This window comes from Sus scrofa, chromosome 1 (assembly GCF_000003025.6).
Source record: "Sus scrofa isolate TJ Tabasco breed Duroc chromosome 1, Sscrofa11.1, whole genome shotgun sequence".
Classification (NCBI taxonomy): Eukaryota; Metazoa; Chordata; class Mammalia; order Artiodactyla; family Suidae; genus Sus; species Sus scrofa.
Window position 1 is genome coordinate 188,656,842 of NC_010443.5, and position 13,181 is coordinate 188,670,022.

At 35.9% G+C, this 13,181-nt stretch overlaps 1 protein-coding gene across 1 annotated transcript in view; it reads right to left on the reverse strand.

The window, feature by feature from the left end:
* Window positions 1-13,181, reverse strand: part of CCDC175 (coiled-coil domain containing 175) — a 75,924-nt gene that overhangs the window by 39,415 nt on the left and 23,328 nt on the right. Inside the window, 3 exon segments of the mRNA XM_013985897.2 lie at window positions 1,089-1,225; window positions 2,805-2,886; window positions 10,217-10,326. Coding sequence (XP_013841351.2) covers window positions 1,089-1,225; window positions 2,805-2,886; window positions 10,217-10,326 — 329 coding nt within the window.

Here is a 13,181-nt window from a genome sequence, read left to right on the forward strand (position 1 = left end):
TCTGTAATACTCACTAGGAAAACATTGGTGAATGCCCACTACCTCATAAGCAATGGGCAAGATCCTGGGAATACAGTGCTGAGTAAGACAGAACAACTGACAAGGCAATTTGTACCCAGCTGGTAACAATGCAGTGAATGATGGAAAAGGAATGGCCACAGAGAGATTTTCAGAAGGACCATTCTGGTGAAAGGGAAGCAGACAAGTCAGGGGTGGTAGAGAAGAAAGTATAAAACTTTTTTTTTTTTTTTTTTACTTTTTTAGGGCCACACCCATGGCATATGGAGTTTCCCAGGCTAGGGGTCGAATTGGAGCTACAGCTGCCAGCCTACACCACAGCAACACCAGATCCAAGCTGAGTCTGCCACCTACACCACAGCTCACAGCAATGCAGGATTCCCAACCCACTGAGTGAGGCCAGGGATCAAACCCACATTCTTATGGATAGTAGTCGGATTCATTTCCACTGAGTCACAATGGGAATGCCTAGAAAGAACTTTTGATAGGAAAGCCAAACCAAAGAGGCTGAAAGGAATGAAAAGAAGGGAGTTAGAAAGGAGGATAGGATATATTTGAGAACTACTTGAGAGGTGGAATTGACAAGCCTTGATGCTAGAGCAGAGTTTTAGTAAAGTAATAATTTAGTAATAATTTTAGTAAATTATTCAAGGGATTTCCTTGAATAATTTCCCATCCTCTGAGTTAGGGGATTGTGTCAATGACCAAGTGTTTTTCTGAGATAGGAAATGCAGGTGCAGAGCCAGTTTCTGATGAAAACAGAACTCATACTTCTTAAAGACAGTCTCCTAGAGTAAAGGCATGGTTATTCTTTTTTAAGAATCTGACTTAGAAGTAAAAATAGCGGATTTAGTATTTATGGGTTCTGTCTGGCTCACATGAGGAAAACATTATGCAGTATATAGAGAGGTGAATTAGGAGTATATTTATTTATGATTGGGTAAAGAATATTTTATTGTCAACAGATCTTAAAACTAGAATAAGCTTAAGTGGAGAGTGACCATTTTGATAGCAAAGGAAGCATAACTATAGCATGTGGATACATGTATGGATCATGGATAGAAACATACTCAACATGAATTTTCCGTTTCTGCATGAAAACCTTATTCTCCTCATTTAAGACAATTTTATATTGTCTGGTAACAGTGTTCAATCTCTCTTGTAGATCTTTGTTCTCTAAACGACAGTTGTTCAGTTTTTCAGCCACCTAGAAAAAAAGGAATTGAAGTAGAAGATTTGCTTCATGGCTTTTTTGAGGGGTTCAGGGCACAGTCATGGGGGTAGCTCTCTAGAGCATTGAGTATATTACTTCATACACAATGACAATACCATGAATGTTGTGGGACTCTCCTATAAATTATGACAAAAGTATAGAAAGGTAGTAAACACTGATGCAAAACCATAAAGTAATAATTCATTCTGAAATAAGGATTGGGATTGATAAACTGGGATGATTCAGCAAGATCTGTATGTCCTTTTCCCAGAAGATAAACTACACAGGGAAAAGAAAGTGTAAAAATCAACAGAAGCTCTTGCTCAAAACCTCTCTGACTGGATATCATGCTTATCTATTGTTAAATATTTCTATTCAAGAACAAAGGATAATACCCATCAGTGTTCTGAAGAACTTTGTGTTTGGATGTCTCTACTGAATTGCTTCAAATGAAGTAGGCAAGTTAGGTTAGGAAGGGATGTATATACGGATATATATCTAGAGAGTCCATTGGTCTGATGTGTCATTTATGGCTCTTGTTTCCTTATTGATTTTCTGTCTGGATTATCTGTCCATTGATATAACTGAAGTGTTAAAGTCCCCCACTATTATTGTGTTATTTTCAATTTATCCCTTTATGTTTGTTAATATTTGCTTTATGTATTTAGCTGCTCCTATGTTGGGTGCATATGTATTTACAATAGTTATTTCTTCTTGTTGAATTGATCCATTTTTCCAATATGTATTGTCCTTCTTTTTCTCTTGTTATAGCCTTTGATCTAAAGTCTATTTTTCTGATATTAGTATTGCTGTCCTTACTTTCTTTTTATTTCCTTTAGCACTGAACACCTTTTTCCATGTCCTCACTTTCAGTCTGTGTGCCTTTATCTGAAGGGAGTCTATTGTAGGTAGCATATATATTTATTTATTTATTAATCCATCAGCAACTCTATGTATTTTGATTGGAGTATTTAGTCCATTTACATTTAAAGCAATTATTAATAGGTATGTACTTACTGACATTTTGTTGATTGTTTTCTGATTCTTTTGGTAGTTGCCTTGTACATAGCCAATTGCTTTTCCTTTTCTGCTTTTTAAGATTCTCTCTTTATCTTTAATTTTTCCCATTTCCATTACAATGTGTCTTGGTGTGAATCTCTTTGGATTTATCTTCTGTGGGAATCTCTATGCTTCCTGGACTTAGATAGCTATTTTCTTTCTCAGGTTAGGGAAGTTTTCAGCTATTATTTCTTCATTTATGTTCTCTGTCTCTTTCTCTCTCTTCTCTTTCTAGGATCCTTAGAATGTGAATATTAGTATAATGATATTGTCCCAGAGGTCTCTTAAACTATGTTTATTTTTTTAATTCTTTTTTTTTGTTTTTTTCTGTTTAGCTTAGTTGACTTCCATTATTCCCTTCCAGTTTACTGATTAAATCTTTAAATCAGTCACTGTGAATGACCAGGATTATTATTGGTTAATGAAAATGCCACTTATGGAAATTTTTACATTTTCAGATATACTTAAAATATTAACTAAAAATAATTTAAAGTCATCATTTCTATGTTCCTACCTGTTTTATCTTCAGCAATAATTCACTTTTTTCAACATTAGATGCATCATCCAGTTTTTCCTTGTTAGTCCTAAAAAAAAGCCTATGAACAAAGGAAGCCAAATAAATTCCTATTAGGACATGTTTTCCAGCAAAGCCACATTTATTTCTGACATCAGAAACTTCCAGTCCCCATCTACCTATGCAATGTTTTTATTTATAATTTATTAAATAATCATTTTTATCTTTTGAATTGATATATATTAATACTTTGTATATTAATTAAGAATCAATTTTTGAATAATATGCTCTGAAGGTGTTATAGGTACTAGAGATACAGAACAAGATAAGTCTCTACCCTCACGGAAATTATACTCTAGTGGAGTACTCAGAATATAAGCAAGTTATAAAAAATAAACATATTTCAGAGAGTGTTAAATGTTCCAAAGATCACAAGGTAGGATAAAGGATAGAGAAATCTTGAGAGTGAGGATAGTACTATAGATAGGTGATTAGGGAACATTTCTTGGGATAACTTGCAAAAGACCTGAAGGATGAGATGCTTTTAAGGAAGAGCTCTTCATATAGAAGGAACAGCAGGTGACAATATCCTGAGAAAGCAACAAGTTTATTGTATATGATGAAGAAAGGAGTGTGAAATTGCTGAGGAAGTATACACAGCCCACATCATGTAGGGTCTTGAAGTAGAGGTTCAGATTTTATTTTGAAGGGAACCAGGGGAGAATTTTTAAAGGAAAATGGTGATATGAACTGATTTGCATCTTGTAAAGATAATTCTGGCTACTTAGTAGCAAAAGACAACAGTATAGGAAGACAGGCTATGTAGGAGTTTATGACAGTGATCCAGAAGAGATAATGGCAGGTGGCTCAGATTAAGATTGTAGTGGTGGAGGTGGTGATAGCTGGGAATCAGGATATATTTTGAAGATGAAAGCAAGAGGACATGGCTTCAGATTTGACTGGAGTTAGAGCTGGGTTAGGGTTATGTTAATTGGTTTGTTAGGTTAGGGTTAAGTAATGGGGAAAGCAGGAATGGTGGATGACTCTTTGTTTTTCTGGCTGGGGTAACTAGGTAAATGGTAATATGGAAGATGAAAGGAAGACCTATTTCAGAGAGATGGGAAATTAAGAAGTCTGTTTGGGACATGTTATACTTGAGATATCCTCCAAATGGAAAGGGCAAAGAAACTGTAGACTATATCCATTTAGAGATCATGGCTGGATATATAAATTTGGGAGTCACTGTAGAATAGAAAGTCTGAGGTTTAATGAAATCATGTATGGAGAGTACCAGTAGAGAACAGAGAATCATGAAGAGTTGAGAACTCCAAAATTTAGAGACAGAAAGAAGAATAGTACAAGTAGGGTAAGTGCAATAGAGTAAGTGAAATAAGAGAATGTGATGTTTGGGAAGCCAACTGAAGAAAGTACTTCAAGAAGATGGAAGTGAGTGTCTGTGTCAAATTTGATTAAGAACTCATACATTTTAAGGAGTAGACAAGATCACTAAAATTTTGCAGGATGGAAGTCACTGGTAACCTTGACAAACCTGAAACTATTTCAGCCCTTTAAAAAAGCATCTATATTGGGAGGGTGGGAGGGAGTAACATATACACACTACTATATAAAGTAGGCAATTAACAAGAACCTACTGTATAGCAGGTATACCTACTGTATAGGAAAATCTACTCAAAAGTTTGTAATAACCTATATGGGGAAAAGAATGGATATACTTATATGCATAACTGATTCACTTTGCTGAACACCTGAAACTAATATAACATTGTAAGTCAACTATACTCCAATGAAAATTTTTTTAAATAGTAGAAAATGAAAAAAGCCATCTATAATTTTCATAGCTTCCTACACTGTAATGGCAAGTACATAATTTGGGACACAATACAATTTCATTTATATAAAATATTTAGCTTCCAATACTCCACATCCCTTGTGCTGAAAACTAGCTGATTGGCAAAGAAAGGTCACAGAAATTTAGAAAGATAGGCACTGATTTGCTTTATTATGTAAACACATAATGCTTGTTATCAATAATAACAAAGAAAGATGATTAAAGTCCTGTGGACTTGTGGAAAATTTGAGGTACTTTTAACTGTCCACATACAGAATTTAAACTTGTTGAGTGATTTTTGGTTTTCCTCAATATTTTGACCTCAAAATACTACTGAGGTGTGAGGAGGGGAATTAAAACTTACAGATCAATAGGAAGTTGAGTACAAATTATTTTATTTTCCTGTATAATTTTTTCTTAAAGAATCTTACAGAATATTATGAAACAACACTGTTTGATTTTTCACATCCATAAAACAAGAGCTAAGCTGCCTTTCCCACTTCCCACAGAGAAAATGAACTAGATGAGAAAATAAGAACATAGAGAATTTCCATTTAATTTACCAAGTGGTAAAGAGGAAAAAGTAAAGCTTTACTAATAAAAAGTAGGGAAGGGCTGAAAAAGAATGGATATATGTATATGTATAACAGAATCACTTTGCTGTACACCTGAAACTAACAACACATTGTAGATCAACTATACTCTAATATAAAATAAAAATTAAATTAAATTATATCCTCAATCACAAATTAGTCAAAAGCACTTTTCCTCAGTAAGATTCCACATGAAAACTCTTGAAAAGACAGCATTAAAAAAAAGATGAGCCATTCAAAGTGAAAGATAAGTGAATCTCAATTTCCTTCTAGAACATATACTTAACACCAGTTAAATAACATGAATACAGATTACAAATTCATCATAACTCCTAAAAGTAATTTAAGAGGTAATCTATATTTTCCACTATGATTCTTTGCCTATTTTTTTAAAGTATCAACTAAAATTCCCAAATCACTTTTAAAGAAAAAGACTCTTTATTCTGAGTTTTAATTAATGTATTACTTGAGCTTTCCTTTTTTTTTTTTTTTTTTTTTTTTTTGTCTTTTTAGGGCTGCACCCATAGCTTATGGACATTCCCAGGCCAGGAGTCTAATCAGAGCTGTAGCTGCTGGCCTAAGACAATGTAGCATCCAAGCCATGTCTGCAACCTATACCACAGCTAATAGCAACACCGATCCTTAAACCACTGAGCAGGACCAGGGATCAAATCTGCATCCTCATGGATACTAGTTGGGTTTGTTATCCCTGAGCCACAGTGGGAACTCCGAGCTTGCCATTTTAAAATCTGGTACTGAGTTTAAAGATTATTGCATATTTTATGGTATGCCTATTTTACGCATATTTAATGGCAGAGTAGCACTGTACTGTGCAATTACTGTTTTAGAAGACATAATTTGAATTATAGTCAAACCTTTTTTTCTAAAGCCTTATTTTAACAAGATCTCACAGATGAAATTACTTGTCTTTTGGGGTATCTGCTTAATCCACAATTTGTCTTTTAAACTATCAGCAAACCCTGAAGGTAAGCCCAGAAGTAATATTCATATTAAAAGACCTGACCTTCCTGTCTAGAGTTGAGTCAAAGAGCTTTTGCTGGGAAATATGGTAATTATCCTAGGAGAGAGCTGTTGGTCAATCTCTTAAGATGGATCAGTGACAAGTGAACACAGGATTTGGAACAGTCATACTTAGCCATGGGCTCACCAAGAAGAGAAAACAGCATGTAAATAGAAGAACAAACAGTTTTGCAGAAAGTAGCAAAGACTTTGGGCCTTGGGATGGATAGAATATTTCCCATGGGTAAAAGTTTTTGCCCTGAGGTTCCCTTTACTTTCTCAATAAGTTCTGCAGATCCCTCTTGACTAAGAACAATAACTCTGGAGTTCCCGTCATGGTGCAGTGGTTGACGAATCAGACTAGGAACCATTAGGTTGCAGGTTCAATCCCTGGCCTTGCTCAGTGGGTTAAGGATCTGGCATTGCCATAAGCTATGGTGTAGGTTGCAGACGCGGCTCGGATCCTGCGTTGCTATGGCTCTGGCATAGGCTGGTGGCTGTGGCTCTGATTAGACCCCTAGCCTGGAAATCTCCATATGCCACAGGAGCAGCCCTAGAAAAGGCAAGAAGACAAAAAAAAAAAAAAAAAAAAAAAAAGAACAATAACTCTAACAGCATGGTTAGGTGAGTTTGTAGTATTATGGCGGTGCTTTCCTCCTGGGACATATTCATTTGTAGGGAGTCAGGATCTGAAGTGAGGACAATACATATTCAAAAGTCTTTGCATTTTCCTAAACTATGTCATCCTCTATTTTTCCCCTTGATTTTCCAAAAGACTGGTTAATTTCAAAATGAAGAAGTTGTTCTATAAAGCTAACAATCACACAAATTTTCATAAAATAAAAGAATATAATTTTGATCTAATATTAATGAATTTTAAATCAACAATAACACAATAATACTGAGGGAATTTTACACCCCACTTATAGTAATGGACAGATCATCCATACAGAAAATCAATAAGGAAACAAAGGTCTTAAATGATGCATTAGACTAGATGAACTTAATTGATATTTACAGAATATCCCATTCAAAAGCAGCAGAATTCATATTCCTCTCAAGTACACATGGAACATTCTCCAGGATAGATTCCATTTTGGGCCACAGATTAAACCTCAGTAAACTTATGAAAATTGACATCATATCAAGCATCTTTTCTGACCACAACCCTATAAGACTAGAAATCAACTGCAAACAACTCAAACTTGTGGAAACTAAACAATATGCTACCAAACAACCAATGGGTCACTGAAGAAATCAAAGAAGAAATAACAAAATACTTAGAAACAAATGAAAATGAAAACACAATAATCCAAAACCTATGATATGCAGCAAAAGCTCTTCTAAGAGGGAAGTTTATAGCACTACAAGTTTCTCTCTGGAAACAAGAAAAATCACAAACAATCTAACCTTACACCTAAAGCAACTAGAGAAAGAATAAGTAAAACCTCAAGTTAGTAGAAGGAAAGAAATCATAAAAATCAGAGCTGAAATAAATGAAATAGAGATGAAGAAAACAATAGAAAAGATCAATGAAACTAAAGCTGGTTCTTTGAAAAGATTCATAAAATTGATAAACCCTTAGCCAGACGCATTAAGAAAAAAAGGGAGAGGTCTCAAAGCAATAACATAAGAAATGAAAAAGGAGAAATTACAATGGATGTCAAAGAAACACAAAGAATCATAAGAGACTACTATACACAACTATATGCCAATGAAATGAACAACCTAGAAGAAATGGACAAATTCTTAGAAAGGTACAGTCTGAACCAGGAAGAAACAGAAAATATGAACATACCAATCATAAGTACTGAAATTGAAAATGGGATTTGAAAACTTCCTAAAAACAGAAGTCCAGGACCAGACAGCTTTACAAGAAAATTCTATTAAACATTTAAAGAAGAGTTAATACCTATCCTTCTGAAATTATTCCAAAAAAAAACTGCAGAGGAAGTAACACTCCCAAATTCATTTTCTGAGGCCATCATCACCCTGATAGCAAAACCAGACAAAGATACCACACACAAAAAAAGAAAATTACAGGCCAGTATCACTGATGAATATAAATGAAAAATCCTCCATGAAATACTATCAACCTGAATCTAACAATACATTAAAAGGATCATATACCATGATCAAGTTGGATTTATCCCAGGGATGCAAGGATTTTTTCAATATCTGCAAATCAATTAGTGTGATACACCATATTAATAAACAAATCAAAAAGACAATCCACAGGATGGGAGAAAATATTTGCAGGAACTGACATGGGATAATCTCCAAAATATACAAACAACCCATTCAGCTCAATATCAAAAAATCAACAACCCAATCAAAAAAATGGGCAGAAGACCTAAACAGACATTTCTCCAAGGAAGACAGGCAGATGGTCAAAAAGCACATGATGAAAAGTGCTCAGCATTGGTAATTATTAGAGAAATGCAAATCAAAACTATGATGAAGTATCACCTTAGTGCTGTCAGAATGGCCATCATCAAAAAGTCTACAAACAATAAACGCGGGAGAAGGTGCAGAGAAAAGGGAATCCTATTACACTGTTGGTAGGAACATAAGTTGGTACAGTCACTATGGAAAACAGTATGGAGGTTCCTAAAAAACTAAAAATAGAACCACTATATGATCCAGCAAACCCACTTCTGGGCATCTATCTAGAGAAAAGCATAATTTGAAAAGATACATACATCCCAATGTTTACTGTAGCATTATTTACAATAGCCAAGATTTGGAAGCAACCTAAATGCCCATTGACAGAGGAATGGATAAAGAAAATGTGGTACATATATGCAATGGAATATTTCTCAGCCATAAAAAAGAATGAAATGATGCCAATTGCAGCAATATGGATATACCTAGAGATTTTCATACTAAATTAAGTCAGGCAAACATCATACAATATCACTCATATGTGGAATCTTTAAAAAGGATACAAGTTTACTTAATTGTAGATCAGAAAGAGACTCACAGACTTTGCAAACAAATTTATGGTTACCAAAGTGGGGAGGGGGGATGGATGGATTGGGGCTTTGGGATTGGCATATGCACACCACGATATATGGAATGGTTGGCCAATGGAGACCTGCTGCATAGCACAGAGAATTCTACCCAATATTCTGTGATAATCTATGTGGGAAAAGAATCTTAAAAATAATGTGTGTATAACTACATCACTTTGCTGTACAGCAGAAATTATCACAACACTATAAATCAACTATACTTCAATGAAACTTTTTAAAAAATACATATATGTGTTCATGATTATGATATAAAGTTCTTTTAAAAATAAAAAAATAATAGCTGGTAGGTATGATAATGGAAACATATGTTTATTGTACTATTTTATATCCTTTTTTTTAACATTTAAATTTTTTCTCAAATCCTCCTAACCCTGAAAAATTAAATGGACTAAGATTCAGGTCAACCGCTTTTTTAAAAAAATATTTCTGTAATTTTTAATAGAATTCTTTCCCATAAGACCACAAATTCTCGAGGTTCACCATTATGTCTTACAGGATGGCATACAGTAGTTAGTGAATTAAAAACTTTGAAGCAACTGAATGAAAATGAGTAAATGAATGAATGAATAAAATTATATTGTAAATCAAAAAAAATTTTTTTAAGTGAAAGAAACATGATATCTAGAAATGCTTCAGTAAAATTATAGTATCGGGAGTTCCCATTGTGGCTCAACAGGTTAAGAATCTGTGTATCCATGGGGATACTGGTTTGATCCTTGGCCTCGCTCAGTGGGTTAAGGATTCAGCATTGATGCAAGCTGTGGCTTAGGTCACAGATGCAACTCAGATCTGGCATTGCTGTGGCACAGGCTATCATCTAAGGCTCTGATTCGACCACTAGCCTGGGAACCTCCATATGCCTTCAGTTCAGTCACAAAAAATTACAAATACATATATATATAGTATCATACTTACATTTTATCCTCTAGGTTCTTACAGGATTTCTTCATGTCTTCAACCTGTTTTTCCCAAGATTTTATGGATTCCTGTAATCGTGCTATCTCTAAATTGTGATCACTAAGAACCTGTTGAAAATTCAATAAAATTATGGCATTCATTGCCAAGTGATCCATGACAGCATTAAATTCACTAAATATTCAGGTATCATCTATTCAACTTTTACACTGGGAGTGTCCTTTAGTTAAAAGAAAAAGCAATCATTATACTAGTTCTTTCTTTATAAAACAAACAGAGACAGAAAAATTCTAAAATCATCAGAAAAGAAAAATAATTATAGCAATAGGAATGTGAAAACTATAAAAAGAAGTTTCAAGACATGAATTCATTTTGACTATAATTTCAACAAATTAAACATATATTTTCATAATTATTTTCAAAATATCATTCCAGGATATAAGGATGAGTAAAAGTCAAAGTGGGTCTTTTGCCTTCCTTGATATGTTTATGCAGAAAGGAATTTTTCTTAATAATTAATGAGTATTTTGGAAATGGAAAGATTGGGTACTATGAAAAAACATTAGCATGATTAAAAAGAAGGAAATATGGGTGGAGAGAATCCATAGTGAAACAAGTATTTTTACAAAACAGTTTGCTTTTACAAAAAGTGAAAGCAAACCTATCAGAACTTGGTTCTACATTTAAACTTGTGAGGGAGAATGGAGCTGAGAGAAAAGCTGATTAAACAAATTCCTTTGCTCTGGCATAGAATTATCATGGATGGATTATTCAATGCCACCTAACCCTGAACATCAGTGTGGGGCCTGAGAAACACCTGTTGGGGGTGTAGAGGTGCTCCTGGTCATACCAGGTAAGACAGGTGGGTGAAAGCTCCTCCAAACTACTTTTTTCTCTAAACATTCACATGACTGAACTCGTGGGCTATAACTAGTTCCAGAGTTAAAATGCTCTGAAATCACAGAACTGCCATCAAAAATTAGCAGAATGTTCAAAGGACTCTGACCAATCATCAGGATTAGTGACTATATGCTGAAGGCTCGTCCAGCCTGATACCCCTAACCTCTAGCTCTCGGCCCTCTCTGCCCTGCATGTGTAGGGTACCTTCAGAAGTACACACCGTTATTCTCTTCTGCCAGCATCACAGCAGCTTGACTTGGCTGCAGAGTTTTCTAAACTAAAAGCACCACATGGGAGTTCCTGTTGTGGCACAGCAGATATCCATGAGGATGCCAGTTCAATCCTTGATCTCGATCAGTGGGTTAAGGATCCGACATTGCCGTGAGCTGTCGTATAGGTCACAGACACGGCTCAGATCCTGAGTTGCTGTGGCTGTGGTGTAGGCCGGCACCTGTAGCTCCAATTCAACCCCTAGCCTGGGAACGTCCATAAAGCAAATTAAAAAAAAAAAAGTACCACATGAAGATAAACCTGAAATTCCCTGAAGTCTCAGTCCATAGCCAAAATCTGTTTTCTAATCTCAGACAATAACAACAATAGTACCATAACAACAAACTTAACCAAATTCAAAGCACTCAGCTAAAAGCCTTATAGGCATGACCTGATTCCATCGCCACAAAGCCCTTGGAAGTAGGCAATATTATTACCCCCTTTATTTATTTATTTATTTATTTATTTATTTTTGGCTATTTTAGGGCCACACCTGCGGCATATGGAAGTTCCCAGGCTAGGGGTCGAATAGGAGCTACAGCTGCCTGCCTATGCCACAGCCACAGCAACACCAGCTCCAAGCCATGTCTGTGACCTACACCACAGCTCAGGGCAACGAGGGATCATTAACCCACTGAGTGAGGCCAGGTATTGAACCCACGTCCTCATGGATACTAATCAGATTCGTTTCTGCTGAGCCATGACGGGAATTCCCACTACCTCCACCTTACAGGTGAGGAAACCAGGTTGGTAGAGCCACGATTCAAACCCAGGTATCTGTCAGATTGAAGTTTGCGCTTTAAACACTCTTCTCCACAGGTGAGGTGGGGTGGGGCGCTGGATTAGGGGAGGTAGCGAATGACACTGGAGGCGAGTTTATCCCTGCCACCTCAAGCCTTGTCTAATTTGGCCTTAGAGATCTTAGAAGTACAGGTTAAAGAACATATGCTGCATTTTCCCAAGCTATGCTTGTGCTGTGCTTGACATAATTTATGAGGCCCAAACTGGAGTTATGAGCTTAGGCATACAGATAAAATGTTTTATACAAACCCTGTGTTCTTTTTTTTTTGCTTTTTAGGGCCACACCTGCGGCCTGTGGAAGTTCCCAGGCTAGGGGTTGATCAGAGCTACAGTTGCCAGCCTACACCACGGCCACAGCAACTTGGGATCTGAGCTGTGTCTCTGACCTATACCACAGCTCATGGTAACACTGGATCCCAGACCCAGTGAGTGAGGCCAGGGGTGGAACCTGCATCCTTATGGATACTAGTCGGATTCGTTTTCACTGCATCACAACAGGAACTCCCCTGTGTTCTCCTTTGAGCATAGCCTGACTCATGCTTCCTTACTCTGTTGATATTTTTAAAAAGTGATAACGATCTGGTTTTTTTGTTGCTGTTTTGGGGGCTTGTTTTTGGTTTTTTGTTTTTTTTAAGGTTGAACCTGGGCTAGCCTACACTATAGCACAGCAACTCCAGATTCAAGCCACATCTGTGGCCTAAGTGCAGCTTGCAGCAACACCAGATCTTTAACCATTGAGTGAGGCTAAGGATTGAAACTGTATCCTCATGGATACTAGTCGGGTCTTAACCCACTCATCCACAATGGGATCTCCCAGATAAAGATCTTTTCGAATGTACATATTTGCAGCAAATATTTGATTTTACTTATGTTTTGTAATGGGATGTCACAATAGATATATCGTAGCTAAAATGATCAGAATCACCCAACACAAAGTATAATGGAATTAACTCAACATTCTGATAAGAAATATGTTTTAGTAGTTCTCTTGCCC